Source organism: Anomaloglossus baeobatrachus, chromosome 5 (genome assembly GCF_048569485.1).
Source record: "Anomaloglossus baeobatrachus isolate aAnoBae1 chromosome 5, aAnoBae1.hap1, whole genome shotgun sequence".
Taxonomy (NCBI): Eukaryota; Metazoa; Chordata; class Amphibia; order Anura; family Aromobatidae; genus Anomaloglossus; species Anomaloglossus baeobatrachus.
In genome coordinates this window covers 188,651,314-188,679,274 of record NC_134357.1, presented here as the reverse complement: position 1 = coordinate 188,679,274, position 27,961 = coordinate 188,651,314, and the positions used below count along the sequence as shown (strand labels likewise).

The following is a 27,961-nucleotide window of genomic DNA, read 5'->3' as shown; positions in this document are numbered from 1 at the left end:
TCCCCAGCTTTATTCTAGAAATGGGTTATCATATGACAATGTGCTCAATCTTTTCTGGAGTTTTCGATGCACAAAAACAAGTACACTGATTAAACATAAAAATTGACAAAAAAATTTACATTTATCAAACCAGAGAATCATAGTTTATTGTTTAGATTCCAGAATCAGCTCATACACATGAGATGCTATTAATGTAGATAACCACCACCAATTATCCCACAAAGTTACACTGCTAACTTTTTATAGTAAAAACGCATTGATACAATTGTCATAGAACTTTTGTAACTTTTCTGGGTTGACATTGGACCACTATGGGGTTATTCTGCTGAATGACTTGGAATTAAAGGATTTAAGTAGAATTTTACGATTGGTCCCTGAAATCAATAAAGAGTTAACTCTGCATTAACCCAGAAAGCACAATGGTGTTGGTTCCCAGCTCAGAATTTCCTTCCAGTCTACCTCCTTTTCTTTCCTGGCTTGTATGTAAGGAGGAGAGAGAGAGAAGCTATTCCGAAAAGGAAGGTTTGTATAAACCACAGAACCCTGGCTCCAGAATCGGTGATCCCTTTAGAGCTGAAAAAAAGAAGATTTAAAGTGAAGTTCCATCTATAAATAACACTGATAACAGTAAATAAATGGAAAATAAAATGTGCACGTAAAATCCTCTATGAGGTTAATGTAAGTGGATATATTGCTTTTACTGTGCTTTTTTGCAAACTGATAGACATTTGGAGCACCACCATACACACCCATAGTGTACGGTCCCCACTATATGAAATTAGAGGCATACTATGTGGACATGAAACAAATGATTCCCAGAGTCCTGCACCATTGGCCTCATCAGTAGTCCATGACCTCCAGATTGGACCCCTGCAAATCATCTTCTACCTGCTAGAATCTTGGGCGTCTCCTCTGATAAGAAGTCATCATTGTCGTGTGACACACACATGATGTTGTGCCAGGCCTACTAATCAGATAAGGCATAGGGGATACTGGTAGGTAGGAGGCGAATCCCAGGGCTTCCATCTGGCCTCTGTATACTGACTTGGTCACTGTGATTCGATCATCTCTAATGCTAAGGATTTTCTTGCTGGCTTGAGATCTTTTACTGGAACATGCTACCATCTAGTGTACATTTTGTGTTATGGCTCAAATGAGGTTTTACATTTGTAAAAAGAGTGGTGATTGGAGAGGAAATCTAAAAATATAAATGGACTTCCAATAAAAGTGTTCTGATATGAGGCAAGGTAATAAATATATTGTCCATGTGGCAGGCGTGTCATTTGTAGTTAAGTACAGTTACTAAATATCCCTATGTGAACACACTGTATACTCCAAGTAGATCACATTGTATCACACCACCGTCTTATGTTTTCTAAGAAAACAGAGGAAAGGTGAGAAGACATGTCTTATGCAAACAGTGTGAATATATCCTGTTTTGTGTGTGTACTAGCAATGCTCAAAGCTCTTTCATCAAATGTATGCATAAGGCCAATTCACATTTTAGATGCCAAGAGGGTCTATTTGTTCTCCTTCGGAATAGTATTATATGAGCATCATACACAGATCACAAGACCTGTCACTTTCTACATGTCACAGTCATCAAGACATCACAATGTTGCCCTTGGCATACTTGCTCATATCCTAACACTTGATTGTTTTTCTTGGCTCCAACCAGTCAACTTCAAGAACCGATTGCTAACTTGATGCCTAATCCGTTCCACCCCATTGTGAGAGATATCACTAGTCTACATTTGAAAAAACTATTTCTGCTGACCCAAGTTTTTTTCCTGATTTTACCCAAATAAAAGATGCCGATTCTAGATAGGAAGTCAAAAAATATGAAGCAAGTAAAAAAATTTCACAAAATGAAAAGTGTTTGATTAACGGTTTTCCATTCGAATATCAGGGGGAATGAGAAATTTTGAAGAAGTGATAGCAATTATTTTTTTTTTTCATGTAAAAAACAAGTCTATCGTCTAATCAAGAGCAATAGTTGTGTAAATTGCGTTAGGGAGAAACTTTCTCTTTTTGGATGCTCTGGAACAGTTATGATCTGGGGTGTCATGCTGTAAACCCCAGCAATAGTGTTTGCCATCATATACAGTATGTATTCTGTCAACCTTGATATCTATGTTTCATGGTACAGTGGAACCTCGCTTAACGAGTAACCCACTTAACGAGAATTTTGCTTAACAAGCAAAGCTTTCTGTAAATTTGTAAACCGCTTTACGAGAAAGCTTTGCTGTACGAGCGAAATCCTCACCGCACACACTTCCGGTTCCATACATCCACCGCGCTCTGACCCGCACTTGCAGTCCACACAAACACACACATGTACGCACAAACACACATGCACGCACACATACAGTATTACAGTATTATGCTCACGTTACCTTCCGTTCCACCGCCGGCCTCATGGTTCTTGTAGTTCCCGGGTACATCGCGACGTGCTCGCGGCGAACTTCAAGTACCATGAGGCCGGCGGTGGAACGGAAGGTAAGGTGAGCATATAATATGTGTACCTTCCGTTTCATCGCCGGCCTCCTGGGTCCTGTAGTTCGCCGCTCTGTCCACTCCAGGCTGTGTATCGGCATCCATAGCGACGAGGCAGGAACTTCCTGGTTCCTGTCACCGCTACTCAAAGGCGGGGCTCTGGCAGGAAGTTCCTCCCTCGTCGTTATGGTAACCCGATACACGGCCCGCACCGGAGAACAGCAAGTCCCAGGAGACCGGCGATGGAACGGAAGGTAAGGTGAGAATATAATATGTGCGTGTGCGTGCATGCATGCATGCATGTGTGTTTGTGCGGGTTTGTGTGTGTTTGTGCATGTGTGGAATGATAGAATAGGGGACCAGGATGGGACATTTATCAAGTTGTGGAACGAATCGTCTGCATTGCAATGATTTCCTATGGGAAATCTTGCTTTGCTGAACGAGTAACTTGATTAACAAGCACAGTCCCAGAACGGATTGTTCTCGTTAAGCAAGGTTCCACTGTACTTTATGTTTTGGTGAAACGAAGGGAATTTTGTTTACTTACCGTAAATTCCTTTTCTTCTAGCTCTAATTGGGAGACCCAGACAATTGGGTGTATAGCTACTGCCTCCGGAGGCCACACAAAGTATTACACTTAAAAGTGTAAGGCCCCTCCCCTTCTGCCTATACACCCCCCGTGGGATCACGGGCTCCTCAGTTTTAGTGCAAAAGCAAGAAGGAGGAAAGCCAATAAACTGGTTTAAGCAAATTCAATCCGAAGGAATATCGGAGAACTGAAACCATTCAACATGAACAACATGTGTATACAAAAAAAAAACAGGGGCGGGTGCTGGGTCTCCCAATTAGAGCTAGAAGAAAAGGAATTTACGGTAAGTAAACAAAATTCCCTTCTTCTTTGTCGCTCTATTGGGAGACCCAGACAATTGGGATGTCCAAAAGCAATCCCTGGGTGGGTAAAATAATACCTCATGATAGGGCCGTAAAAACGGCCCTTTTCTACAGGTGGGCAATCGCCGCCTGAAGGACTTGTCTACCTAGGCTGGCGTCCGCCGAAGCATAGGTATGCACCTGATAATGCTTGGTAAAAGTGTGCAGACTCGACCAGGTAGCCGCCTGGCACACCTGCTGAGCCGTAGCCTGGTGCCGTAATGCCCAGGACGCACCCACGGCTCTGGTAGAATGGGCCTTCAGCCCTGAGGGAACCGGAAGCCCCGCAGAACGGTAGGCTTCAAGAATTGGTTCCTTAATCCACCGAGCCAAGGTTGACTTGGAAGCCTGCGACCCTTTACGCTGGCCAGCGACAAGGACAAAGAGTGCATCCGAGCGGCGCAGAGGTGCCGTGCGGGAAATGTAGATTCTGAGTGCTCTCACGAGATCCAACAAATGCAAATCCTTTTCACATTGATGAACTGGATGAGGACACAAAGAAGGTAAGGAGATATCCTGATTGAGATGAAAGGGGGATACCACCTTAGGGAGAAACTCCGGAATCGGGCGCAGAACCACCTTGTCCTGGTGAAACACCAGGAAGGGAGATTTGCATGACAGCGCTGCTAGCTCGGACACTCTCCGAAGAGACGTGACCGCTACTAGAAAGGCCACTTTCAGAGAAAGGCGAGACAGGGAAACGTCCCTCATAGGCTCGAAAGGCGGCTTCTGGAGAGCAATTAGAACCCTGTTCAGATCCCAGGGCTCTAACGGCCGCTTGTAAGGAGGGACGATATGACAAACCCCTTGCAGGAACGTGCGTACCTGAGGAAGTCGTGCTAGGCGCTTCTGAAAAAAATACAGATAGCGCAGAGACTTGTCCCTTAAGGGAGCCGAGCGACAGACCTTTTTCCAACCCGGATTGCAGGAAGGAAAGAAAAGTAGGCAATGCAAATGGCCAGGGAGAAACTTCCTGAGCAGAGCACCAAGCTAAGAATATCTTCCACGTCCTGTGGTAGATCTTGGCAGAGGTTAGTTTCCTAGCCTGTCTCATGGTGGCAATGACCTCTTGAGATAATCCTGAAGACGCTAGGACCCAGGACTCAATGGCCACACAGTCAGGCTCAGGGCCGCAGAATTCTGATGGAAAAACGGCCCTTGAGACAGCAAGTCTGGCCGGTCTGGTAGTGCCCACGGTTGTCCTACCGTGAGATGCCACAGATCCGGGTACCACGACCTCCTTGGCCAGTCTGGAGCGACGAGGATGGCGCGGCGGCAGTCGGACCTGATCTTGCGTAGCACTCTGGGCCAACAGTGCCAGAGGTGGGAACACATAAGGCAGCCGGAACTGCGACCAATCTTGAACTAAGGCGTCTGCCGCCAGAGCTCTGAGATCGCGAGACCGTGCCATGAAGGCCGGGACCTTGTTGTTGTGCCGGGACGCCATTAGGTCGACGTCCGGCATCCCCCAGCGGCGACAAATTTCCTGAAACACGTCCGGGTGAAGAGACCATTCCCCTGCGTCCATACCCTGGCGACTGAGGAAGTCTGCTTCCCAGTTTTCTACGCCCGGGATGTGAACTGCGGATATGGTGGATGCCGTGTCTTCCACCCACGTCAGAATCCGCCGGACTTCCTGGAAGGCTTGCCGACTGCGTGTCCCTCCTTGGTGGTTGATGTATGCCACCGCTGTGGAGTTGTCCGACTGAATTCGGATCTGCTTGCCTTCCAGCCACTGCTGGAAGGCTTGTAGGGCAAGATACACTGCTCTGATTTCCAGAACATTGATCTGAAGGGTGGACTCTTGCCGAGTCCACGTACCTTGAGCCCTGTGGTGGAGAAAAACTGCTCCCCACCCTGATAGACTCGCGTCCGTTGTGACCACCGCCCAGGATGGGGGTAGGAAAGACTTTCCTATTGACAATGAGGTGGGAAGAAGCCACCACTGAAGAGAATCCTTGGCCGCCTGAGAAAGGGAGACGTTCCTGTCTAGGGACGTCGACTTCCCGTCCCATTGGCGGAGAATGTCCCATTGTAGTGGACGCAGATGAAACTGCGCGAAAGGGACTGCCTCCATTGCTGCTACCATCTTCCCCAAGAAGTGCATGAGGCGTCTCAAGGGGTGCGACTGGCCCTGAAGGAGAGATTGCACCCCTGTCTGTAGTGAACGCTGTTTGTCCAGCGGAAGCATCACTATCGCTGAGAGAGTATGAAACTCCATGCCAAGGTATGTTATCGATTGGGTCGGGGTCAGATTTGACTTTGAAAAGTTGATGATCCACCCGAAACTCTGGAGAGTCTCCAGCGCAACGTTCAGGCTGTGTTGGCATGCCTCTTGAGAGGGTGCCTTGACAAGTAGATCGTCCAAGTAAGGGATCACAGAGTGACCCTGAGAGTGCAGGACTGCTACTACTGCTGCCATGACCTTGGTGAAGACCCTTGGGGCTGTCGCCAAACCGAAAGGCAGGGCTACGAACTGAAGGTGTTCGTCTCCTATAACGAAGCGTAGAAAACGCTGGTGCTCTGGAGCAATCGGCACGTGGAGATAAGCATCTTTGATGTCTATTGATGCTAGGAAATCTCCTTGAGACATTGAGGCGATGACGGAACGGAGGGATTCCATCCGGAACCGCCTGGTTTTCACATGCTTGTTGAGCAGTTTTAGGTCCAGAACAGGACGGAAAGACCCGTCCTTTTTTGGCACCACAAACAAATTGGAGTAAAAACCGTGACCTTGCTCCTGAAGAGGAACAGGGATCACCACTCCTTCTGCCTTTAAAGAGCACACCGCCTGCAGAAGAGCATCGGCTCGGTCGGGAGGCGGAGAAGTTCTGAAGAATCGAGTTGGAGGACGAGAACTGAACTCTATCCTGTACCCGTGAGACAGAATGTCTCTCACCCAACGGTCTTTGACCTGTGGCAGCCAAATGTCGCCAAAGCGGGAGAGCCTGCCACCGACCGAGGATGCGGAGAGAGGAGGCCGAAAGTCATGAGGAAGCCGCCTTGGTAGCGGTTCCTCCGGTTGCTTTCTTTGGGCGTGACTGAGCCTGCCAAGAATCTGAGCTCCTCTGATCCTTTTGAGCCCTTTTGGACGAGGAGAATTGGGACCTGCCCGAGCCTCGAAAGGACCGAAACCTCGACTGTCCCCTCCTCTGTTGGGGTTTATTTGGTCTGGGCTGAGGTAAGGATGAATCCTTACCCTTGGACTGTTTAATGATTTCATCCAATCTCTCACCAAACAGTCTGTCACCAGAAAATGGCAAACTGGTTAAGCACTTCTTGGAAGCAGAATCTGCCTTCCATTCCCTTAACCACAAGGCTCTGCGTAAAACCACGGAGTTGGCGGACGCCACTGCCGTACGGCTCGTAGAGTCGAGGACAGCATTAATAGCGTAAGACGCAAATGCAGACATTTGAGAGGTTAAGGACACTACTTGCGGAACAGATGTACGTGTGACAGTGTCAATCTGCGCAAGACCAGCTGAAATAGCTTGGAGTGCCCATACGGCTGCGAATGCTGGAGCAAACGACGCGCCGATAGCTTCATAGATGGATTTCAACCAGAGCTCCATCTGTCTGTCAGTGGCATCTTTAAGTGAAGCCCCATCTTCCACTGCAACTATGGATCTAGCCGCAAGCCTGGAGATTGGGGGATCCACCTTTGGACACTGGGTCCAGCTCTTGACCACGTCAGGGGGAAGGGGATAACGTGTATCCTTAAGGCGTTTGGAGAAACGCTTATCTGGATAAGCGTGGTGTTTCTGGACTGCCTCTCTAAAGTCAGAGTGGTCCAGAAAAGTACTCAATTTACGCTTGGGATACCTGAAATGGAATTTCTCCTGCTGTGAAGCTGACTCCCCCACTGGAGGAGCTGGGGGAGAAATATCCAACATTTTATTGATGGACGCTATGAGATCATTCACTATTGCGTCCCCATCAGGTGTATCCAGATTAAGAGCGGTCTCAGGATCAGAATCCTGATCAGCTACCTCTGCCTCATCATACAGAGAGTCCTCCTGCTGGGACCCTGACCAGTGTGATGAAGTCGAGGGTCGCTCCCAGCGAGCTCGCTTAGGCTGTCTGGGACTGTCGTCCGTGTCAGAGCCTTCACCCCGGGATGCATGGGACCCCCCCGGAGCACGGATTTGTTCCAAATGAGGGGGGCCAGGGAGCATTGAATCAACAGTGCCCATGGTCTGAGTTACCGGTCTGGACTGCAAAGTCTCAAGGATTTTAGTCATAGTCACTGACAATCTATCAGCAAAAACTGCAAACTCCGTCCCTGTCACCTGGACAGTGTTCACAGGTGGTTCTCCTTGGGCCACCTCTAGCAGAGGCCCCGGCTGAGCAAGTGCTACAGGGGCCGAACATTGCACACAATGGGGGTCAGTGGCACCTGCCGGTAGAACAGCCTTACATGCGGTACAGGTAGCATAGAAAGCCTGTGCCTTGGCCCCCTTGCTTTTTGCGGACGACATGCTGTTGTCTAGCAATCTAGGAGGGTATATAGCCAAGAATAGCGACCGTACAGTGCAATGTATAGCATACGAGCATAAAGTACAAATGAACACTTCGGCACTAGTGGGGTCAGCACCCGAGGTGCCGCTTACCGCCCGCTCAAAAGCGGGTGTGTGGTCGCCAGAATCCCGTGTCTGGGTCTCCCAGAGCTTGTCTCCCTTCTCCACTCAGACTGCAAACAGGAATGGCTGCCGGCGTCCTGTGAAGAGGGGCGGGCCGTGGGCGTGCCCCAGACAAAGTGCGGGAAACTGGCGTCCCACTGTGCCCAGTGAGGGGGGTTGGAGTATGCTAAGCAGACTCCAGCCCTCGGCGCTGACGTTCTGAACAGCGTCCCGCCCTTCCCCTGACTGGCAGGCCTGGGGGCGGGAACGAAACGGAACTAGGCCGCAAAAGCCGGGGACTCGATTTATAAGCGCGGCCGTCCTATAAGCACGGCCAGCGCGGAAGTCCCCGGCGCACAACAAGTCCCAGCCGCGCCGCAGTGTAAAAACCGCCAGCAGCGGCCGGCGCGGCAGTTCCTAATACATAAACTCACTCAGCAAAGCTGCAGTGAGTAATAGCACAAGCGCGCCGCGCTGCTGCCCCCGGCGCACTAACACACCCAGCAATGCTGGTGTGTGTGTGCGCGATTTGTACGGGGACACAGAGTACCTTAATGTAGCAGGGCCCTGTCCCTGACGATACTCAGCTCCATGTCCAGCAGATTCCCAGGGGCTGTGGACGGAGCACGGTCTTCTGTGCCTGGAGACCGATAGGATCCCACTTCACCCAGAGCCCTAAGGGGATGGGGAAGGAAAGCAGCATGTGGGCTCCAGCCTCCGTACCCGCAATGGGTACCTCAACCTTAACAAACACCGCCGACAAAAGTGGGGTGAGAAGGGAGCATGCTGGGGGCCCTAGTATGGGCCCTCTTTTCTTCCATCCGACAAAGTCAGCAGCTGCTGCTGACTAAACAGTGGAGCTATGCGTGGATGTCAGCCTCCTTCGCACAAAGCATGAAAACTGAGGAGCCCGTGATCCCACGGGGGGTGTATAGGCAGAAGGGGAGGGGCCTTACACTTTTAAGTGTAATACTTTGTGTGGCCTCCGGAGGCAGTAGCTATACACCCAATTGTCTGGGTCTCCCAATAGAGCGACAAAGAAAAACACCTTTTTTAGGCCCTGTGCGCACGCTGCGTTTTTTTTTGCAGATTTGCTGCATGAATTGCTGTAGAAAGTGTTCATAACCTTTCTGCAGTCTTTCCCCAGCATAACCTATGGTAGAAAAAAAAAGAAAAAAAAAAAAAAAAGGGCGCGCACACACTGCGCTTTTTTCCCCTACAGATTTTGCTGCAGAATTACTGCAGCAAAAAGAAGTAGCATGTCCCTTCTTTTCTGCAGGTGCCTGTGTTTTTTGCCATAGATAATGGTAAAAAACCGCAGGGACCAACCCGTGGCAAAAATGCGGGTGCGGTTTTACCATGTTTTTTTTGCCGCGGGTGCGGTATTCTCCCAGAGGGTGAGGATTTTTCTTAAGAAAAGTCCATTTTATAGTGCGTACAGGGCCTTGGGGGTCTGTGTGCACTGGGAAATTTGCTTTTCTTAAGAAAAATCCGCACCCTCTGGCAGAATAACGCACCCGCAGCAAAAAACGCACCCGGAATCCGCATTGGTCCCTGCGTTTTTTTTACCATTATCTATGGCAAAAATGCAGGTACCTGTGGAAAAGAAGTGACATGCTACTTCTTTTTTACTGCAGAAATTCTGCAGCAAAACCTATAAGGAAAAAAACAAAACCACAGTGTGTGCACAGCATTTTGGTTTTCCCATAGATTTTGCTGGGGAAGAACTGCAAAAAGGTTATGAACAAAAACCACACCTTTTCTGCAGCAAAAACCGCGGAAAAAAATGCAATGTGCGTACAGGGCCTAACAGAGTTAAATTGCTGCGACTTATAAGCCTGTTGAATGATTGAATGCTGCCATCGATAACATTCCGAATTTAGTAGCTTTTAGCTGCTTATTAAGCAGTCTTCCTATTAGTTATACTGATTGCATATTTAGAATATCTGAATAATATCACTATAATTCTATAACGTTACAATATTACTTAAGCGTTCCTTAGTACACCAAAATTCAGGAAAATCACAATATCTTGTAGTCAGCAAAATAGATGTAGAGCAGTGTAATCAATGAATTGTACTCACCACTCAGTACTTTAGTTGGATTTGTAAGGACAAATCAGGGTAAGGCCCCCTTCACACGTCAGTGAAAAACACACACTTCTGCACTGACGTGATAAAGGTGCGCATGTCCCTCTGTGTGCCGTGATTTTAGCACACGTGTGATCTCCATGATAATACCGGCACTTATACTCACCTGTCCATACTCCTGCTGTCTGTGGTGCTGATCTCCCGCGATGCTGTCTCCGGCCGCCGCTGTCTCACTGCTGCTGCTTCCAAGTTTGCTGTGCAGTGCATATGTATGAGCATAATTAGCCGGCCTGGAAGCAGGAGACAGCAGCGGCTGACGACAGCATACCTGGAGATGGGGGGAGTTTAAAAAGCTTTTTATTTTAAAAAGGTACGTGTTTTTTCTGTTATGTGTTTCACGGATCACACTACTGTGTGGTCCGTGGGACATCAGTGATGCCGGAGAAAAATGGACATGTCTCCATGCGGAACACACAGACACGCATGTACGCCGCATGGAAACATATCAGTGAGAAATCACTGATGTGTGATTATAATGGGTCTGCGTATGTTTGTGATTCTGGTATGTATAAACACTGCAACATATGTACCAGGTTCACTGACGCGTGAATGGGGCCTAAGGCTGCATTCACATATCTGTACTTCATGAAGCCCAGACTGACAGAGGGTCTCCTGACCTAACAGTCGCACAGGCATACACAAGGCTGCAGTTAGTCCTGGCAGTCAGCCCCTTTCAGAGGTACTGAAACACAGAGGCGTGAATGCAGCCGAAGTCACAGAGGAGTCCAGGGGCAAATGCAAAGCACAGTGGAGCCAACAACGTCCCAGAACTAAAAGGAGAGGTATATTATATATAATGTTGTAACCTTGTTTCTCAGAGCATTTACAACAGCTCTCATCAATATAATAACACTGCTTAGCTGCTGCAGAACCTCTTTTTAGGAGGAAAGAAAGGATTTCTGATGAAGCATTCTATTAACCTCCTCAGTGCTTCATGTCAAGCTCAATTTATCAAGGTTCTGCAAACAAGGGTTTGTAACAACAAATTGCCAAACTTTTCTGAGAGTTGTGGAAAAAGCTTTGAGGTTTTCCAAAACTGATACACAGCTTTGAGTGCAGATCCCCCTATAGATATGTGCACACAGGCATAAACACAGCAGATGTTCTGGGCCGAAAAACTGCTGTACGAGCATTGGTGATAAGATTTCACAATGCCTTTCACACTGCAATATAAATTGAGAGTGTAAAAAAGCGACTGTTTAACGACATGCTGCCGATTTCACCATGTACAATGTAAAATAATTCCACAGCACTTCTACAAGTAAGACTGTAGTGTATTTTCCCAGTGGAAATTCTGCACAAAAGTCCCATGTTGTAGATTTGTCAGATTTTTGGTGCATTTGTTCAGTGCGGATTTGTCCCAAAACCTAAAGGGTTTCCCGATGCCAGAAAAAAGAATGAAGATCCTGAGATGTCATGCACACGATGGGCATTTTCTTCTCCAGGTTTGGTGCAGATTAAACCTAGAGCATGTCAATTCTTTCAGCATTTTTGCTGCAGATTTCACCCATTCTAATGAATGAGAAAAATCTGCATCAAAAATGCACTGCGAAAAATGCATCAAAAACGCTGTGCCGCAGTGTCTTTCCTGCCAAGAGATGCAGAAATCGTGCCATGTGGAGCCGATGGTTGCCATAGAGCACAGGGTCATGTGAAGACTCCTGCAGCTATCATGACTCACGTCCTCATACTGCTGGCAGAGAGCTGGCTGTAAGGCTATGAGCACTTAGCGTTGAGTTAGTTGCAGTTGTAAATGCATCCTCTGGCAGAAATTGTCTGTCAAATTTGGTTTTGACCACAAAAATGCTATAAATATGCATGAATTTTGACCGCGTTTTTACCGCGATTTACATGCTTTTTCATTGCTGAAAGGCAGATGCATTTTGAATACAAATACACTAAATAAAGTTTAAATATTCAAACACTATGAAAAAAATGGGAAAAATTACAAATATCATGATTAAAATCATACACAAAATAGCTAATTTTATTAAAATGATAACATAATATTTATGTATAAAATAACGTTAAATTATGGATTTCCATTAATTTAATTGTCGGATTATGTGTGTGTGTGTGTGTGTGTGTGTGTGTGTGTGTGTGTGTGTATAAAGGGACATATCATGCCCTTATTATACAGCCAAAAACGCATGCGTTTATATTGCCAAAAAACATGTGTTCTGCATCAAAAAAGCAGGTAAAACGCTGGGATTTTGATTTAGGATGAGTTTTGCAACTTCTCATTGACTCTAATGTTAGCAAAACGCTGCCAAAAAGCCAAAAACAATTGACATGCTGCTTCTTTAAACGCTGAGTTTTTGCCAAATTTTCTGCAACTAAAACGCTGCGTTTTTAACAGCATTGTGCGCACAAGAAATCACAATTCCAATAGACTTTGCTTGAAAATCTAAACACATGCATTTTGGCATTAAAACGCTGCAGTTCAAAACGCTGAAAAAAACGCATGAAAAAATGCAAAGTGCGCACACAACCTAATAGGAGAGCATTTCAACAGATCAGAGCTCTGCAGCTGTGATCTACAGAAATCCAGAAGCGATCAGACTGCTGATCCTTATAGCCCCCCTAGGAGGACTAGTAAAAGTAAAAAAAAAAAAAAAAAAACAAAAAAAAACAAACAAAGAAAAAACCTAAAAGTTCAAATGACTCCCCATTTGCCCCATTGAAAATTAAAGGGTTCAAAAAATAAAAACTATACACATTTGTTATCGCCACTTTCAGAAACGCCAGATCTATCAAAACATAAAAATCATTTAATCTGATCAGTAAACGGCGTAGCGGCAAAAAAATTCCAAATGCCAAAATTACGCTTTTTGGTTGCTGCATATTTTGCGCAAAATGCAATAACAGGCGATCAAGATGTAATATCTACGCAAAAATGGTACCGTTAAAAACGTCACCTCGAGATGCAAAAAAAAAAAGCCGTCACTAAGCTATAGATCCCGAAAAATGAGAACGCTGCAGGTTTCACCGCTTTTTTGGAGAAGCTTGTGAATTTTTTTTAACCCCTTAGATAAAAGTAAACCTATACATGTTTGGTGTCTACAAACTCGCACCGACCTCCGGCATCACAGTGACACATCAGTTTTACAATATAGTGAACACTGAATAAAATATCCCAAAAACTATCGTGATTGTGCAATTGCACTTGTTTTGCACCATATGGTAAAACGCATGGTTTCATTTAAAAGTACAACTTGTCCCGCAAAAAATAAGCCCTAATATGGAAATATTGACGGAAAAATTAAAAAGTTACGGCTCTCGGAAGAAAGGGAGCAAAAGAAAAAAAACAAAAAGGAAAAACAGAAAATCACACGGGGTTGAAGGGGGTTAATTTTTTCAGTTGGTCTTATATAATATTCTAATTTTCTGAGATTATGACTTTTGGCTTTTCATATAATCGTTAATATTAACAGAAATAAACACTTGAAATAGACCCCTCTGTGTGCAATGACACTACATAATATGTGCATTTCCCTTTTTGTATTGAATTACTGAAATAAAATTAATGATATTCTAATTTATTGAGATGCACCTGTATGAATGCCCCATCAGTATTTTAGGTAGGAGGGTTAACCGTGAATAACAAGGTTAGCAACTGTAGGAATGCGTTTCAGGTAATACGTCACCAGGTTTTTGACACCACAGGCTATGTGCGCACTAGGCGTTTTTTTCACGCTGCGTTTTTATGTGCGTTTTTGTCTAAAAAACGCACCCGTGGCTAAAAAAACGCGGCAAAAACGCATGCGTTTTTGCCACGATTTGGTGCGTTTTTTGCTGCGTTTTTGCTCACTGCGTTTTTAATCAGTGCACAATGCCATTAAAGATTGTTGATGAAAAAAAAAAAAAAAAAAAGGTCTGATGTCATTTCCTTCTTCAAAATGTTCATTGTATGCAGGAGAGCAGACAGCTGCAGAACTAGTGTATGCAGGAGAGCAGACAGCAGCTGCAGAACTACAAGTCTCAGCATCCTCCATTCACTAGTGTATGGAGGAGAGCAGACAGCAGCTGCAGAACTACAAGTCTCAGCATCCTCCATTCACTAGTGTATGCAGGAGAGCAGACAGCAGCTGCAGAACTACAAGTCTCAGCATCCTCCATTCACTAGTGTATGGAGGAGAGCAGACAGCAGCTGCAGAACTACAAGTCTCAGCATCCTCCATTCACTAGTGTATGCAGGAGAGCAGACAGCAGCTGCAGAACTACAAGTCTCAGCATCCTCCATTCACTAGTGTATGCAGGAGAGCAGACAGCAGCTGCAGAACTACAAGTCTCAGCATCCTCCATCCAGGACTGTATGCAGTTTTTTGCCCAAAAAGAAAAAAAAAATGACGTGGGCTTCGCCATATTTTTGTATGCTAGCCGGGTACAGCAGGCAGGTACGGGCTGCCCCCAACCCCCAGCTGCCTATTTGTACCCGGCTGGGAACCAAAAATATAGAGAAGCCCTTTTTTTTAATTATTTCATGAAATAATTAAAAAAAAAAATGACGTGGGCTTCGCCTAATTTTTGAGTCCAGCCGGGTACAACTAGGCAGCTGGGGATTGGAATCCACAGTGCAGGGTACCCATGCTTTCTGGGCACCCCCACTGTGAATTGCAGTCCCGCAGCCACCCCAGAAAATGGCGCTTTCATAGAAGCGCCATCTTCTGGCGCTGTATCCAACTCTTCCAGCTGCCCTGAAGCCGGGTGGCTAGCTAGGTAATAATGGGGTTAGGGCTAGCTGTATAGCTGGCCCTAAGCCCGAAATTCATGGTGTCACGCCAATATTAGACATGGCCACCATGAATTTCTAGTAATGATAAAAAAAAAACACAACACAGAGAAAAATATTTTTATTAGAAATAAAACACAACACAATTAGTGACTCCATCTTTATTGAAATAAACCCCCCTCCGCAGTAATCCTGGGTCAGGGTCCCGCGCCGTCCAATCCGGATCCAATATCATCTGATCGGTTTGCTGGAAGGCAGAGCGATCAGATGATGTGTCAGGATCAAGTGCCTGAATCCCATCACACATCAGCTGATTGTATAAAAGCCGATTATACAATCAGCTGATGCATCAGTAGAAAAAAAAAAAAAAAATAATACTCACTTATGTGCTGTGGTGATTACCGGCAGCTCCTGGAGCGATCGATTGGACAGGAGTCTGATCCTATACGATCGCTGCCGGAGCTGCCGGTAATCAGCTGATGAAGTCCCCTGACGGCAGGATCAGCTGATAGCCGGCCGGGCGCCCGCGTCACCGCGATCAGCTGATGCGTCAGGTGACTGCATCAGGTGATCAGCGCCAGGTCCTGCAAGCAAGGTCCTGCCCCGGGGAGACTGCACACAGCCAGAGCGGCGGGACCGGGAGGAGATGGGAGCGGGCATGGCACCGGGACCCTGCGGACAGGTGAGTATATGACATTTTTTTTTTTTCTACTGTTCACTTTGGTTTTCGCCGCTGCCTCCACCTCCCGCCCAGACATGGCGCCGCACGGAGCTGACATGCACAGGACGGGAGGTGGAGGCAGCGGTGACGGTACCGGGAGGATTCATGCTTCTGTGTTTACCAACAGAAGGAATCCTCTTCCTGTACACGTCACTGTAGTACCCACCCCTTGCGTTTATAGCTGCGTTTTTAGTCATAGAAACGCGGCTATATGCGTTATTCATTGCGTTTTTAACATCTCATTGAATTCAATGAGTGAAAAACGCAGTGGAAAACGCAGAAATAATTGACATGCTGCGTTTTTGTGGTCACCACAAAAACGCAGCTACAAAAAAACGCTGTGTGAGGACAGCACTTCTGAAAACCCATTGACATTGCTGGGGAAGCAATGTCACTGCGTTTTCAGCACAAAAACGCGGTAAAAAACGCCGCTAAAAACGCGGCAAAAACGCCTAGTGCGCACATAGCCTAATTGAGAGCAGAATAACGTAGGGGCAGAGATCCTGATTCCAGCAGTGTGTCACTTACTGGGCTGCTTCATGTAGTCTTGATAAAATCACTGTTCAAGCTGTGTTTTTTCTTGCATACTTTAATCAATACTACAAAGAAAAATGCATTCTAGCAAAGTCTATGAGAATCCTGAATTGCTGTGCACATATAGTTTCCTTGCAGATTTTGGTGCAGAAAAAAGAAGCAGCATGTCAACTCTTTCTGCGTTTTTTCCTGCATCTGATAGAATCCACTGCAGTGCTTAATCACTACAATCTGTCAGCACTGCACTCGCAGCACTGACACTTCGTCTCACACACCATGTATCGGCAAGATCTGTGGGGAACTCATATCTCAGTAAACCCAGGGTCGTCAAGGTAAGCGATTCCGGTCCGTCCCTCCTGAATGCTGCGATCACAATTGATGGTAGCATTTAGGGGGTTAAACTGCTGTAAGTGGTGCGGGTACCGCTCCTGGCAGTGAGAGCTGGGTCTTGGCTGTATCATCAGCTGAAGACCCGGTGGTGATCACAGGGGTACAGCGCAAGAACCCCCACGATCGCCATGGCGTAAAAACTCATGAAAAAAAAAAACTAAAGAAAAAAGCGAACACACGCTTTTCTGCTGTTTTCCCTGCCAAAACATGCAGTTGTGTGCAGAAACTCTGCACACAATTCAGCTACATGGGCACATACCCTAGATTATCATTAGAGGACTACTTGGCCTGCTGACAGGTAGTCCAGCATATTCATGAGCTCTGTATAACTGTTAGATCTGCAGCAGAGAAAGAGCCCAGTAAAAGACACATCACTGGAATCAGGGTCTCTGTCTCTACATTATGCTGCTCTCAGATGGGGGAACAAAAACCGGGTGACAGATTCACTTTAACACTTTAAGATATACTGTAAAGCTCTGAAGCATAACTGACAATTACTAGTGACCATACATACATTTTTACAGTTCTATACTGACCTGCAGAGTCGTAAACTATATAGAGCCTCAGCAATGTGAATACCCCACGATACCCAGTATCTGAAACAAGACAGAAAATTGTAAGTATGGCAGAATAATATTAATTCTAACAGCAAACAAATACAGGTACTACTATGCAAGGTGCTAATTGCCCCCGTTATCATAGCAGTGATGTCCAGGTTCTGAGACCTCCAACAACTGCTCAACCCCTCCACCGTTCTGTAAAATCATCAGGATGTAATTATATCCTACTGTGGTTAATGACCGTAATGGGGACCTACTAGTTTATCCTGATGAAGGAAAGGGTTAACCACCATGAATCCGTCTATCTAATAATGTGCTGGAGTATCAGCCCTCCAGGAATGTGTACTGTGCACTGAGCGTTTATCACTCAGCGATCTTTGATTTGTGTCCATATCGCAGTTTGTTACATACGGCCAAAGAGCAAATCTACTTCCATTGCTCCAGAGCCCACAGCTAAGGCTGCTTTCACACATCCGTTTTTTCCTGTGTGGCACAATCCGGCACTTTGCAGAAAAACTGCAACCGTTTTTTTTTGCCGCCGGTTGCGTTTTTTTTTGCATAGACTTACATTAGTGCAGTATTGTGCCGCATGGGCTTGCGTTCCGTCCGGTTTTTGCGGCATGCGGCAGATTTAGCCGATGCGGCGGCCGGATGGAACGTTGTCTGTCACGTTTTTTTGGCCGGCAAAAAAAACCGCATCGCGCCGTATCCGTCCGATGCGGCGCGATTTGCAATGCATGCTTATGGACGCCGCATGCGGCGACCTGCGGCAAAAACCACATCCGGCTGCCGCATGTGGTTTTTTCCACCGCATGCTCAGTAGCCTGCCGCAAGCGGCAAAAAAACGGACGGGCCGCATGTCAAAAACTTAGGCAAAGGATGCGGTTTTGTATATATATATATATATATATATATATATATATATATATATATATATATATATATATATATATATATATATATATATATATATATATATATATATATATATATATATATATATGATCCTTCAGTCTTGTGCGGTCCTCTCATGGACACCCCTCACTTATTATGGGGTTATTCAGGCTCCGCTCTACTAGCTGTCATTTTAAAAAGGAAAAAAAAACAAAAAACTATGTATAAACCACAATTCTTTTCCTATGAAAGAGTGCCATTATCTGCAGCACAGGATTCCAAGTAGGACATGACCCTGATGTCAGCAGAGCCCTGTACATATTCCTGCACACACTCTTCAGGACTGAATCCGGCACACAAAGCATGGCAGGTCAGTCCTGCAGAGGAAAGGACATAATGAGCCTCACAAGTCCTGAACACTTTAGCTGACTAATTTGTAAGTCATTACAATCTGCCCTACTGTAATGATGATAGAACCTGAAATGGCCCCATGGGCAGCAGAGGGTTAACTTATCAAACCCATCCAACAGAAAAACTGGCTGCAAATTAGCAACCAATCAACACTGGAAATGACAATGAAGGAGTCTGCTAAACTGTCCTGTGCCTTAGGCCCCAGTCACACGTCTGTGATTCTGGTACATATGATATCAGTTTTCGCACGTACCGGAAACACGGACCTATGCAGATCTATTAACCTCAATGGGTCTGCACACACGTCCGTGGTTTTCATGGACGTGTGTCCGTATGGAGCACACGCGTGTCTGTTCCGCATGGAGACAAGTCCGTTTTTCTCCGGGAGCACTGATGTCACACGGATCACACACTGATGTGATCTGTGTGACATGTACCGGAGAAAACATGTGTCTTTGAAAAAATTATTTTCTATACTCCCCTGTCTTCGGTGCTACTGTCACTTCTCTCCCAGGCCCGCTCATTATGCTCATGAATATTCACTGTACCGCTGACCCGGATGCAGCAGCGCCAGAGACAGCAGTGCCGGGGCCAGGGGAGTAAAAAGTTTATGATCTCCATGTGCTATCACAGCATACAGATGGCCAAACACACGTTCAACACGGACTGTGAAAAACATGTCAATGGGGCCTTATGGCGCAGAAAATGCCTTGTCTCCCTAGAACTTTATCCTTTTTCTTCTCTTATTCCTTTTCTGTTTGGAGCCACTTAAGGGTGAACTACACTATCAACATGCAGGACCATCAAGGGAAACATCTATAAGTAGTTTATGTTTTCCTGTGCCTCTGGGTTTTCTCCAGGTTCTCTGGATACCTGCCACACTCCAAAGACATTCTGATAGGGAATTTAGATTGTGAGCCCCAATGGGGACAGGGATGAAAATGTCTGAAAAGAGCTGTGGAATATGATGGAGCTATACAAGGGAGTGCAATAAATAGTAAATAAACCACAAACATTTTTTTAATTTATAGTATGAATCTGTATACACAAATTGTGTGCCTTTTCCTTTACGTTGTGCAGATATTGAGGTCCATGATGTTGGCAGCTAATTTTAGAATTCTAGGTTTAATATTAACCTGCCGACTTCGTAAAACAAGAATAGACCCACCACCCGCTGTGAAACCTGCATTACTGGGGGCTTCAGGACAAAGGCTGCTTTAAGGTGTTAGGTAACCCATGGCAGGAACAGAATAGTTAGTGCCAACAGAAGCATCAGATGTGAGGATGTGAATCACACGTCACTAGGACGGTGTTCGGTCTGTGTGGGGCCTATCTCTGGGGGCACCATCCCTCTGAGCACCATCCCTGTAAGCACCATCCATGGGGGGTACCATCCCTGTGGCCATACAGAACGATGGTGGGAACCAAAGAACAAGAAGAAGTTTTATTTTACACAAAGCAAAAGAAAATTTAGATGAAAGAAGTTAAAAGCCCTTCCATTATACAATATGTTCTGTTCCTTTACTAAGTACTTCTGTTCTGGTCTCAAAATACTCCATCAAGAATTCGCCTTACAGTTTATTTTTATAATGGTTATAATTACAAATTTGCCTCTTATTTGTTATTGCAGATTTATAGTAATTACTTTAATCAAAACGTATTGATCAAAAAACAATAAGTACCTTATGTTTTTAATGTTTACAGCAATATTGGAGCTTATGTACTCATTAATCACAGTGTGCTGACGCACTGTGTATGCGAAAACCCTAGTGCGTGACCTCATTATCTCCCGTCTGGATTATTGCAACCTCCTGCTCTGTGGCCTCCCTTCACAGTCTTGCACCCCTACAATCTATTCTAAACTATGCTGCCCAACTAATCCACCTGTCCCCCCGCTACTCCCCGACCTCTCCTCTCTGCCAATCCCTTCACTGGCTCACCACTGCCCAACGACTACAGTTCAAAATCCTAACCATGACCTACAAAGCCATCCACAACCTGTCTCCTCCCTACATCTGTGACCTAGTCTCCTGGTATTTACCTGTATGTAACCTCCGATCCTCACAAGATATCCTGCTCTACTCCCCTCTCATCTCCCCTTCCCACAATCACATACAAGATGTCTCCCGTCCATCCTCTATACCAGACCTGGGCAAGGGGCGGCCCGCGGGCCACATCCGGCCCGCCTACTCTCTGTGACCGGCCCGCCTGGCTCCGGGCGTCCTTGCTGGCCGGTCACTGATGAGGGCAATCTGACCTGTTGTCCGGAGCTCCAGGCTCCGGGCGGCCCGTGGTCAGATTGCCCTTATCACACGCTGCGTGCCGGCAGGGAACAGAGGACAGATACTGCAGCACCGCACAGTGCAGCAGCGGAATGCAGGAATCTGTCCTCTGTTTCCTGCCGGCACATTCTCTGTGACACACACGCGCGCGCCCTGATGTCGTCAGTACGGCGCGCGTGTGTGTCATTTGAAAAGTTCCCGCCCCGGCAGGAGAAGAAGATGCAGCAGCCGGAGCCCGTACGGAGAGAGGAAGCAGCTCAGCGAGGAGCCGTACAAGAGAAGAAGGATGTCAGCGGGAGCCCGTACGGAGGTGCCTGAGGAGGGAAAGGTGAGTGGTGACTAAGTAACCAGAGGGGACAATGGGGGGAGTGGAGTGGAGGGGGGGGGGGGGTAACTGGTGAGTAATATTTGAGTGTAGTGATGTAGTATATGGCAATGTAGTTTTACAGGTGTAGTATATAGGGGTCTAGTGATGTATATGTGGATGTAGTGATGTATATTACAAGTGTATATAGGGGTGTAGTGATGTATATTACAAGTGTATATAGGGGTGTAGTGATGTATATTACAGGTGTCTATAGGGGTGTAGTGATGTATATTACAGGTATATATGGGGGTGAAGTGATGTATATTACAGGTGTATATGGGGGTGCAGTGATGTATATTACAGGTGTATATGGGGGTGTAGTGATGTAGTATATGGGGATTGTTTGTGTATATATGTATATAGCGTGTGCGTGTGTGTATGTATGTGTGCGTGCGTGCAGAGAGAAAAGCCCGTAACTGCGAGTGGTACTGGAGTTACATCGGGTACCTTGTGCTCTCTCCCCGCCCCCTGCAGCGCCATACCGCCATTACAGGGCCTGATTGCGTTTCTCCGGTACCTGTTTGCATACATGTGACAGGTACCGGAGAAAACACGAGTCTGTGAAATAAAAAGATTTTCCATATTTACCTGCTTTCTTCAGCTCTGCTGCCTCCCGCTCCTGACCACTGCTCATTCATTGATTATTCACCGCACTCAGGACCTGGAAGCCGGAGCATCGCGATGACAGCACCGGGCACAGTTGTGTTGTTCCCTACAACAGAAATCTCATTCCCATACCTGAGGTGCACTCATCAGACACTCCAGAATCATGAAGAGACATGGACCTATTCATGCATCGGGAGTGGACTCCAGCATATCTCCACCAATAACAGCGTGAGTAACGCCAGTCTGGATGATTCCGGCACATAGTTCTTACAAGCACTTTCAATACAGCTTGTAAGCACTGCACTGAAGCCTGCGGGAACTGCTCGAGCGCACTCTTAGCTTCTGATTCCAGCAAAGTTCAGGGCCATTGCACTCCTCTGATGCTGCAGAAAAAAACCCAGCCTCATAAAAAAAAGCATCGGAGAATACAAAGTTAGGGCCGGCGGTGCAATAATGCCACTGATCTAAACTGTCAATCAAGGAGGAGTGAACTGAACCTCTAGTAAGCAAGTAGCCAGAAGGCTGGAGGGCGGATTGCTCAAAAAAACAATGAGAAAAAAGGATTTGTGTTCCCTTACTTGAAGGGGTAGTACACAGTTAAGGCCCAGTCACACACGATGACTTACCAGCGATCCCGACAACGATGTGTCCTGATAGGGATCGCTGGGAGGTCGCAGGTGAGATGTCACACAGTCAGGCCTTACCAACGATGCAGGAACGATACAGGTCGCAGTAGCGACCTGTATAACGATCTCAGCAGTCACTGTGACCCTGTCACACAGTGTCAAACACAGCGATGTAGAAAATGAATATGTCTGGCTCACTGTGTGTATCGTAGGTGCTCAGAAAAATAAGAGTCAATTCAATAGAAATAGCTCTGGCACACTAGAGTGATTGATAACATGAGAAAAAATTCTTTGAATGTTGAATATTCTTTATTTGTGCAAAAGGATAAGTGATAATTCATCACTTATTATCACTTATCCTTTTGCACAAATAAAGAATATTCAACATTCAAAGAATTTTTTTCTCATGTTATCAATCACTCTAGTGTGCCAGAGCTATTTCTATTGAGGAAACACAGCGATGTGTCCTGCCCAGCAGGACATCGCCTTTGAAGAAAATGGTCCAGACCACTCTGCAATGACTGGCGACCTCACAGCAGGGGCCTGATCGCTGGTAGGTGTCACACATAGCGAGATCGCTGGAGAGATCGCTACTGCGTCACAGAAACCGTGACTCATCAGCGATCTCGTTAGTGATCTCGTTGTGTGTGACGGGCCTTTAGAAAGACATAACTTCTTTCTTCCAGAAAAAGTGATACAACTTAACGCTAAATTCACACCACCGCATGCATTACTGGTCAAAGTGTTGGAAAAATAATGACATCACAAGGAGCAATGTTATTCAATTGGGTGGGTGAGATAAGCACCTTCTTATTTTCACAGACCAAATCTGCGCATAAAAGAAATAAATCACAGACGGCACTAGTTTCCTCCATATGTCAGATGAGATTAGCCTATTCAAGTCTATGCGTGCACAAAAAGATTTGGATCCAATAAAGAACATCTGTGTAGCATCCGATTTTTCCGGATACGTTGCCATTAGTAACATGGGAAAATGTATTTCATCTTATACATTTTAAAAGGTTGATGTAAAGAAGCCATATGGATGTCACACAGAGTTAATAAACTTGACCCACGGAGGGCAACATGGAGGTAACTTATCCCAGTTTTCTGGATGAAAGTCGGACTATGTTTTATACGCTCATGTGACCTTACAAAGATTGCGTCTGGTCCTGCAGGTCAGCTCCATTGCACGCCTATTTTCCAATCATATACAACCTATTAACCCCTTATAGTCTTTATGAGAAACCTTGTTTTCCCCACTTTTTTACTCATATGATCCGTGAATTAGAAACCCTTATTGTTTGGCAATCGTCATATGATGGCGTGTTTTTTTGGGATGAGTTGTGTTTGTCAATGACATCACTTTAAAGTGCATATAACAACAAACGTTTATTAATTCCTTATGGGAAGGAACATACAAAAAAACCCAAAAAAACCCAACAGAAATTCTGCCACTTTTTTGTGGTGTAAAGGAACTTGTCACCAGGACTTTCCCATATAAACTGCTAGCCCTTATAATCTGCCAGTCAGCCCTTATATAGAATACTGTATAGAAGTGCCCAAATCGATCTGTAGAACATAAAAAAGGCCTCTTATTATACTCACCTGCAGGGCGGTCAGGTCCGATGGGGGGGGGGGGGGGTGTCTCTGATTTTGATCTGGCACCTCCTCTCTGCTTGCGATCGCCGTCCTGTTTGACTATTTCGTACGGATGATGCATCCTGTGTCATTCAAAGTGTCGTCCGTTGCTCTCCTCTCCTGCGCACTTTTATGTGGCCCACTAATGGCAGAGCATGCGTGGCCATTCTTTGACCTTTACTCGCACCTGCACATTACAGTACTTTGCTGTGCCCTTGGCAAGGCAGATAGGAATGCACCCGCACAGGAGCGCAGCACAGGACACTGTGTGGATGACATAGGATTTATCCTCCACACAAAAGAAAGAAGAAAGGAAGTGATGGATCAAGACCAGTGACACCCATCAGACCGGACCGCATCTAGGTGAATATAATAAAAGGTTTTTTTTAATGTTATACAGATTGGCTTGGGAACATATTTACAATATTCTAGAATTCTGTATATAGAGGCTCACTGGTGGTGGCCGTGCTTTATATGAGAAAAACCTGGTGACAGGTTCCCTTTAAATGTGATCTTATGATCGCATTGATTATAAATACATTGTACTACTTATGTAGTGCTGTGCATTACCATCCCGTCAGTGCTTGATTGAACGGTAGCTTATTGGGCTTCACCTCCAGACGGTTTGCTAGGCTGAGGACTTGACAGACATGGAGACCATTGTTAGGCCTCCAGTTGACATAGCATTGAGGAACTGCCCGAGTGCCCTATGACATCTACCTTAAATAAAAACACTGTTCGGCTGTCCTGGCTTTTCGTACATCAGAAGTGCAAAACTGATTTATTCACGGTCAATTGGGTGATTGCTCTGGCAGTGCCATGGCCAATGGGGAGAGGCGCACAAGCACCAACACCTCCATTCTAAGAGGACATTTCAGAGCCCCGTTCTTTGTGGAGAGATGAAAACTTTGTAAGATGAGACCATCCTCTACAGAACCTGTCACCAGATTAACACTGCCCCATCTTAGAGCATCATAAGGTAGTGGCTGAGACTGAGATTCTTAGGCCGGGTCGCTAACTGGAATTGGGCTCCTTGGTTGATGAATGAATGTTGTGTATGGGAGTTCTCCCAACTGGAGAGCCATGAATTACAAGAATACATACCCGTAATACAAGACAATGTAGTAATTCTTCACCATGTACTGTGCGACTGATCCTAGAGGCCCCAGCTGCTCATAAGGGACTTGTGCAGGCCAAAAAACTGTCCACTGTAAATGGAAAAGCATATGAGAATCACAAATGTCACCACTGTGGTAAATAAGGTGCGTGTTCTACCCCTTCACGGCATGTCATAGTCTGCACAAGCTCCAATTGTGGAGGTTCATCCCCATGCATGGCCCAGTCCTCCACTGTCGCTCCCCCCCACCTCCCTCTCCTCTAGGGAAAATGTGGGATAGGTGGGTTGTCCTAGTAGCTGGGGCTGTCTTTAGGCTACATGTTCATGCTGCAGTTTATTTATACATTTTTTGGTGCAGTTTTGTTGTCAGAAAGTTCTCACTTTTGGCTTTCCAGCAAAGTCTATGAGACTTCAGATTTGCTGTGCTCATGTTGCAGTTTTTTTTGTCTGTATTTTGTCACAATTCTAACACATAAATTGCAGCATGTTCATTCATTCTTGTGTTTTTGGCACTTTTGTCAGCCATTGAAATCAATGACTGATCAAAAATGCAAGTTAACGACTTGGTGCGTTTTTGGTGCATTTCTTGCACTAAGGAAAAATAAGAAGTAAAATAATTAAATAAAAACAACCCTTGCAATTAGTTAATAAAGGAACAAAATACATTTTTGGTACCACAGCAGCCCATAGAAGCCAGATCTACCAAAATATAAAATTAAGTAATAAACACCGTAAAGAACAAAACTCATCAAATTGCCAGAATTGTTTTTTTTCTGGGTCGCCATGGAAATAAGCGATCAAAACTTTATATCCACCCCGGAATGGTGTAAATAAAAAACTACAAGAAGTCCTGCAAAAATCACAGTCACCAGAGCGCATACGGCTCATACGGCATATCAGTGTAAAAATAAAAAAAAGTGAAAATTGGCTGCGTCCTTAAGGGGTTAAATGACAGAACTATTACAATATTTTTATTTATCAATAAGTTTGTAAAAAAAAAAAAAGAAAAAAAATCCAGATTTGCTGTTTTTTGGTCTCATCTCCCAAATAGAAAAAAAAAGCCATAAGTCGTATGTATGGCCAAGTGTCAGTGATAAAAGAATAAAGAATGTGGAGACTGTGCATGCACTGTGCACCCCACCTCACTCAGCTGCTAGTTTCACACTTGCATTGAACGGCATCCATTGCATTGAGTTGTGTGACGGATGCAACGGATCATACAAAACAACGGAATCTGCTTTCCCCCCCCCCTCTTTTTAACAGTTTTACCAGCGGCAGACTATTGTTTATCAGCTGATCACCCGGCGGCCGGGCGCTAAGCTGATCGCTCTCAAAAGCCGGCTTCTGTAATTTAAAAAAAAAAAAAAAAAATGAGCATGAGCAGCGTCGCTCAACGGAAGCAACACAGGTACTTCTGTCACAATCCATCATCCATACAAGTCTATGGGAAACAGCGGAATCAGCTAAAGGATTCCGCTATTTTCCAAAAGGGCGGATTGCGACTGAAGGTAACTAACGCAAGTGTGAAAGTACCCTAACAGAAGCAGATAATGTGCAGCCCCACCACAAGTGCAACCCCCACAAAAAATGCAGCACCCCACGAGAAGTGCAGCCTCCCCACAAAACGTGCACCCCCTCACAAGAAGCAAAGCCCACATAACAGGTGCAGAATCGCCACAAGAAGCGCAGCCCCCTGAGAAGCACAGCCCCCCTCACAAGAAGCACAGCCCCCCTCACAAAAACCACAGGCTCCCCACAAGCAAAGCCCCATGCGAGAAGAGCAGCCCCCCACAAATAGCGTAGCCTCCCCGAGAAGAGCAGTCCCCCTATGATAAGCTCAGCCCCCCTCAATAAGAGCAGCTCTCTGGAGAAGCGCATCCCCCCTCAATAAAAGCAGCTCTCTGGAGAAGCGCAGCCCCCCTCAATAAGAGCAGCTCTCTGGAGGAGCGCAGCCCCCCCTCAATAAGAGCAGCTCTCTGGAGAAGCGCAGCCCCCCCCCTCAATAAGAGCAGCTCTCTGGAGAAGCGCAGCCCCCCCCTCAATAAGAGCAGCTCTCTGGAGAAGCGCAGCCCCCCCTCGATAAGAGCAGCTCTCTGGAGAAGCGCAGCCCCCCCTCGATAAGAGCAGCTCTCTGGAGGAGCGCAGCCCCCCCTCGATAAAAGCAGCTCTCTGGAGAAGCGCAGCCCCCCCCTCGATAAGAGCAGCTCTCTGGAGGAGCGCAGCCCCCCCTCGATAATAATAATAATAATAATAATTTTATTCATTTATATAGCGCTATTATATAAGAGCAGCTCTCTGGAGAAGCGCAGCCCCCCTCGATAAGAGCAGCTCTCTGGAGGAGCGCAGCCTGCTGACACATAATGTATGAGCGCTGAGGGACCGGCCGCTTACTGTGAAGAAGCCCATGGACAGGGTGATGGCGGCCATCCACAGGACGCCGACTCTCTGGAAGTACGAGGCGCTGCCAGGAGATGCCATGATGCCACAGACGAGCCGGCACACACTGCACAGCAGCAAGTAGTAGTCACGTGACGCGGACGACCCGCTTGTCACCTTTTGCATTCTTTGATACCAACAGCCAATAGATGTGAAGGTCTGGATATTCAGCCAATCAGATTCCAGCACAGCTCTCCGCTCTTCCCCGCGTAGTGATCTGTGCGCGGCTGCGTCATGTGCTGGTATCAGGGGGTGACTATTTGATTACTGGGCAGGTGGCATTTTCCAGTGGCGGTCCTCAGTCTCATAGGTAGTGTTACGCCGCAGGAGGACTATTCGTTCTCATTATTAGCTGTCGTGGGGCTGCGGGTGTTATACACTGAGCTGACATGTGGGAGGGTCTGGCTCCGGCTGCTCAGCACTGCAGTACACAGAAAGGCACCACAAAT

General features: G+C 46.2%; 1 protein-coding gene across 1 annotated transcript; it reads right to left on the bottom strand.

Annotated features, from left to right (window-relative positions):
• Nucleotides 1-114: 114 nt before the first annotated feature.
• On the bottom strand, nt 115-27,636 carry TMEM254 (transmembrane protein 254). The gene is made up of 4 exons (XM_075349044.1): nt 27,468-27,636; nt 25,064-25,167; nt 17,109-17,168; nt 115-573 (listed from the first exon to the last, which is right to left on the bottom strand). Exons 1-4 carry the CDS (start codon nt 27,552-27,554, stop codon nt 456-458), a joined length of 369 nt encoding a protein of 122 aa, XP_075205159.1. The 5' UTR covers nt 27,555-27,636; the 3' UTR covers nt 115-455.
• Nucleotides 27,637-27,961: the final 325 nt, after the last annotated feature.

What these genes read in the sequence shown, in the direction of transcription:
- TMEM254 (XM_075349044.1), bottom strand. Translation starts at nt 27,554, where the DNA reads ATGGCATCTCCTGGCAGCGCCTCGTACTTCCAGAGAGTCGGCGTCCTG. An exon ending in TGTCCATGGGCTTCTTCACA is followed by an intron (nt 25,168 to 27,467) that starts GTAAGCGGCCGG and finishes TTCCATTTACAG; the next exon opens with TGGACAGTTTTTTGGCCTGC. An exon ending in TATAGTTTACGACTCTGCAG is followed by an intron (nt 574 to 17,108) that starts GTCAGTATAGAA and finishes TCTTTTTTTCAG; the next exon opens with CTCTAAAGGGATCACCGATT.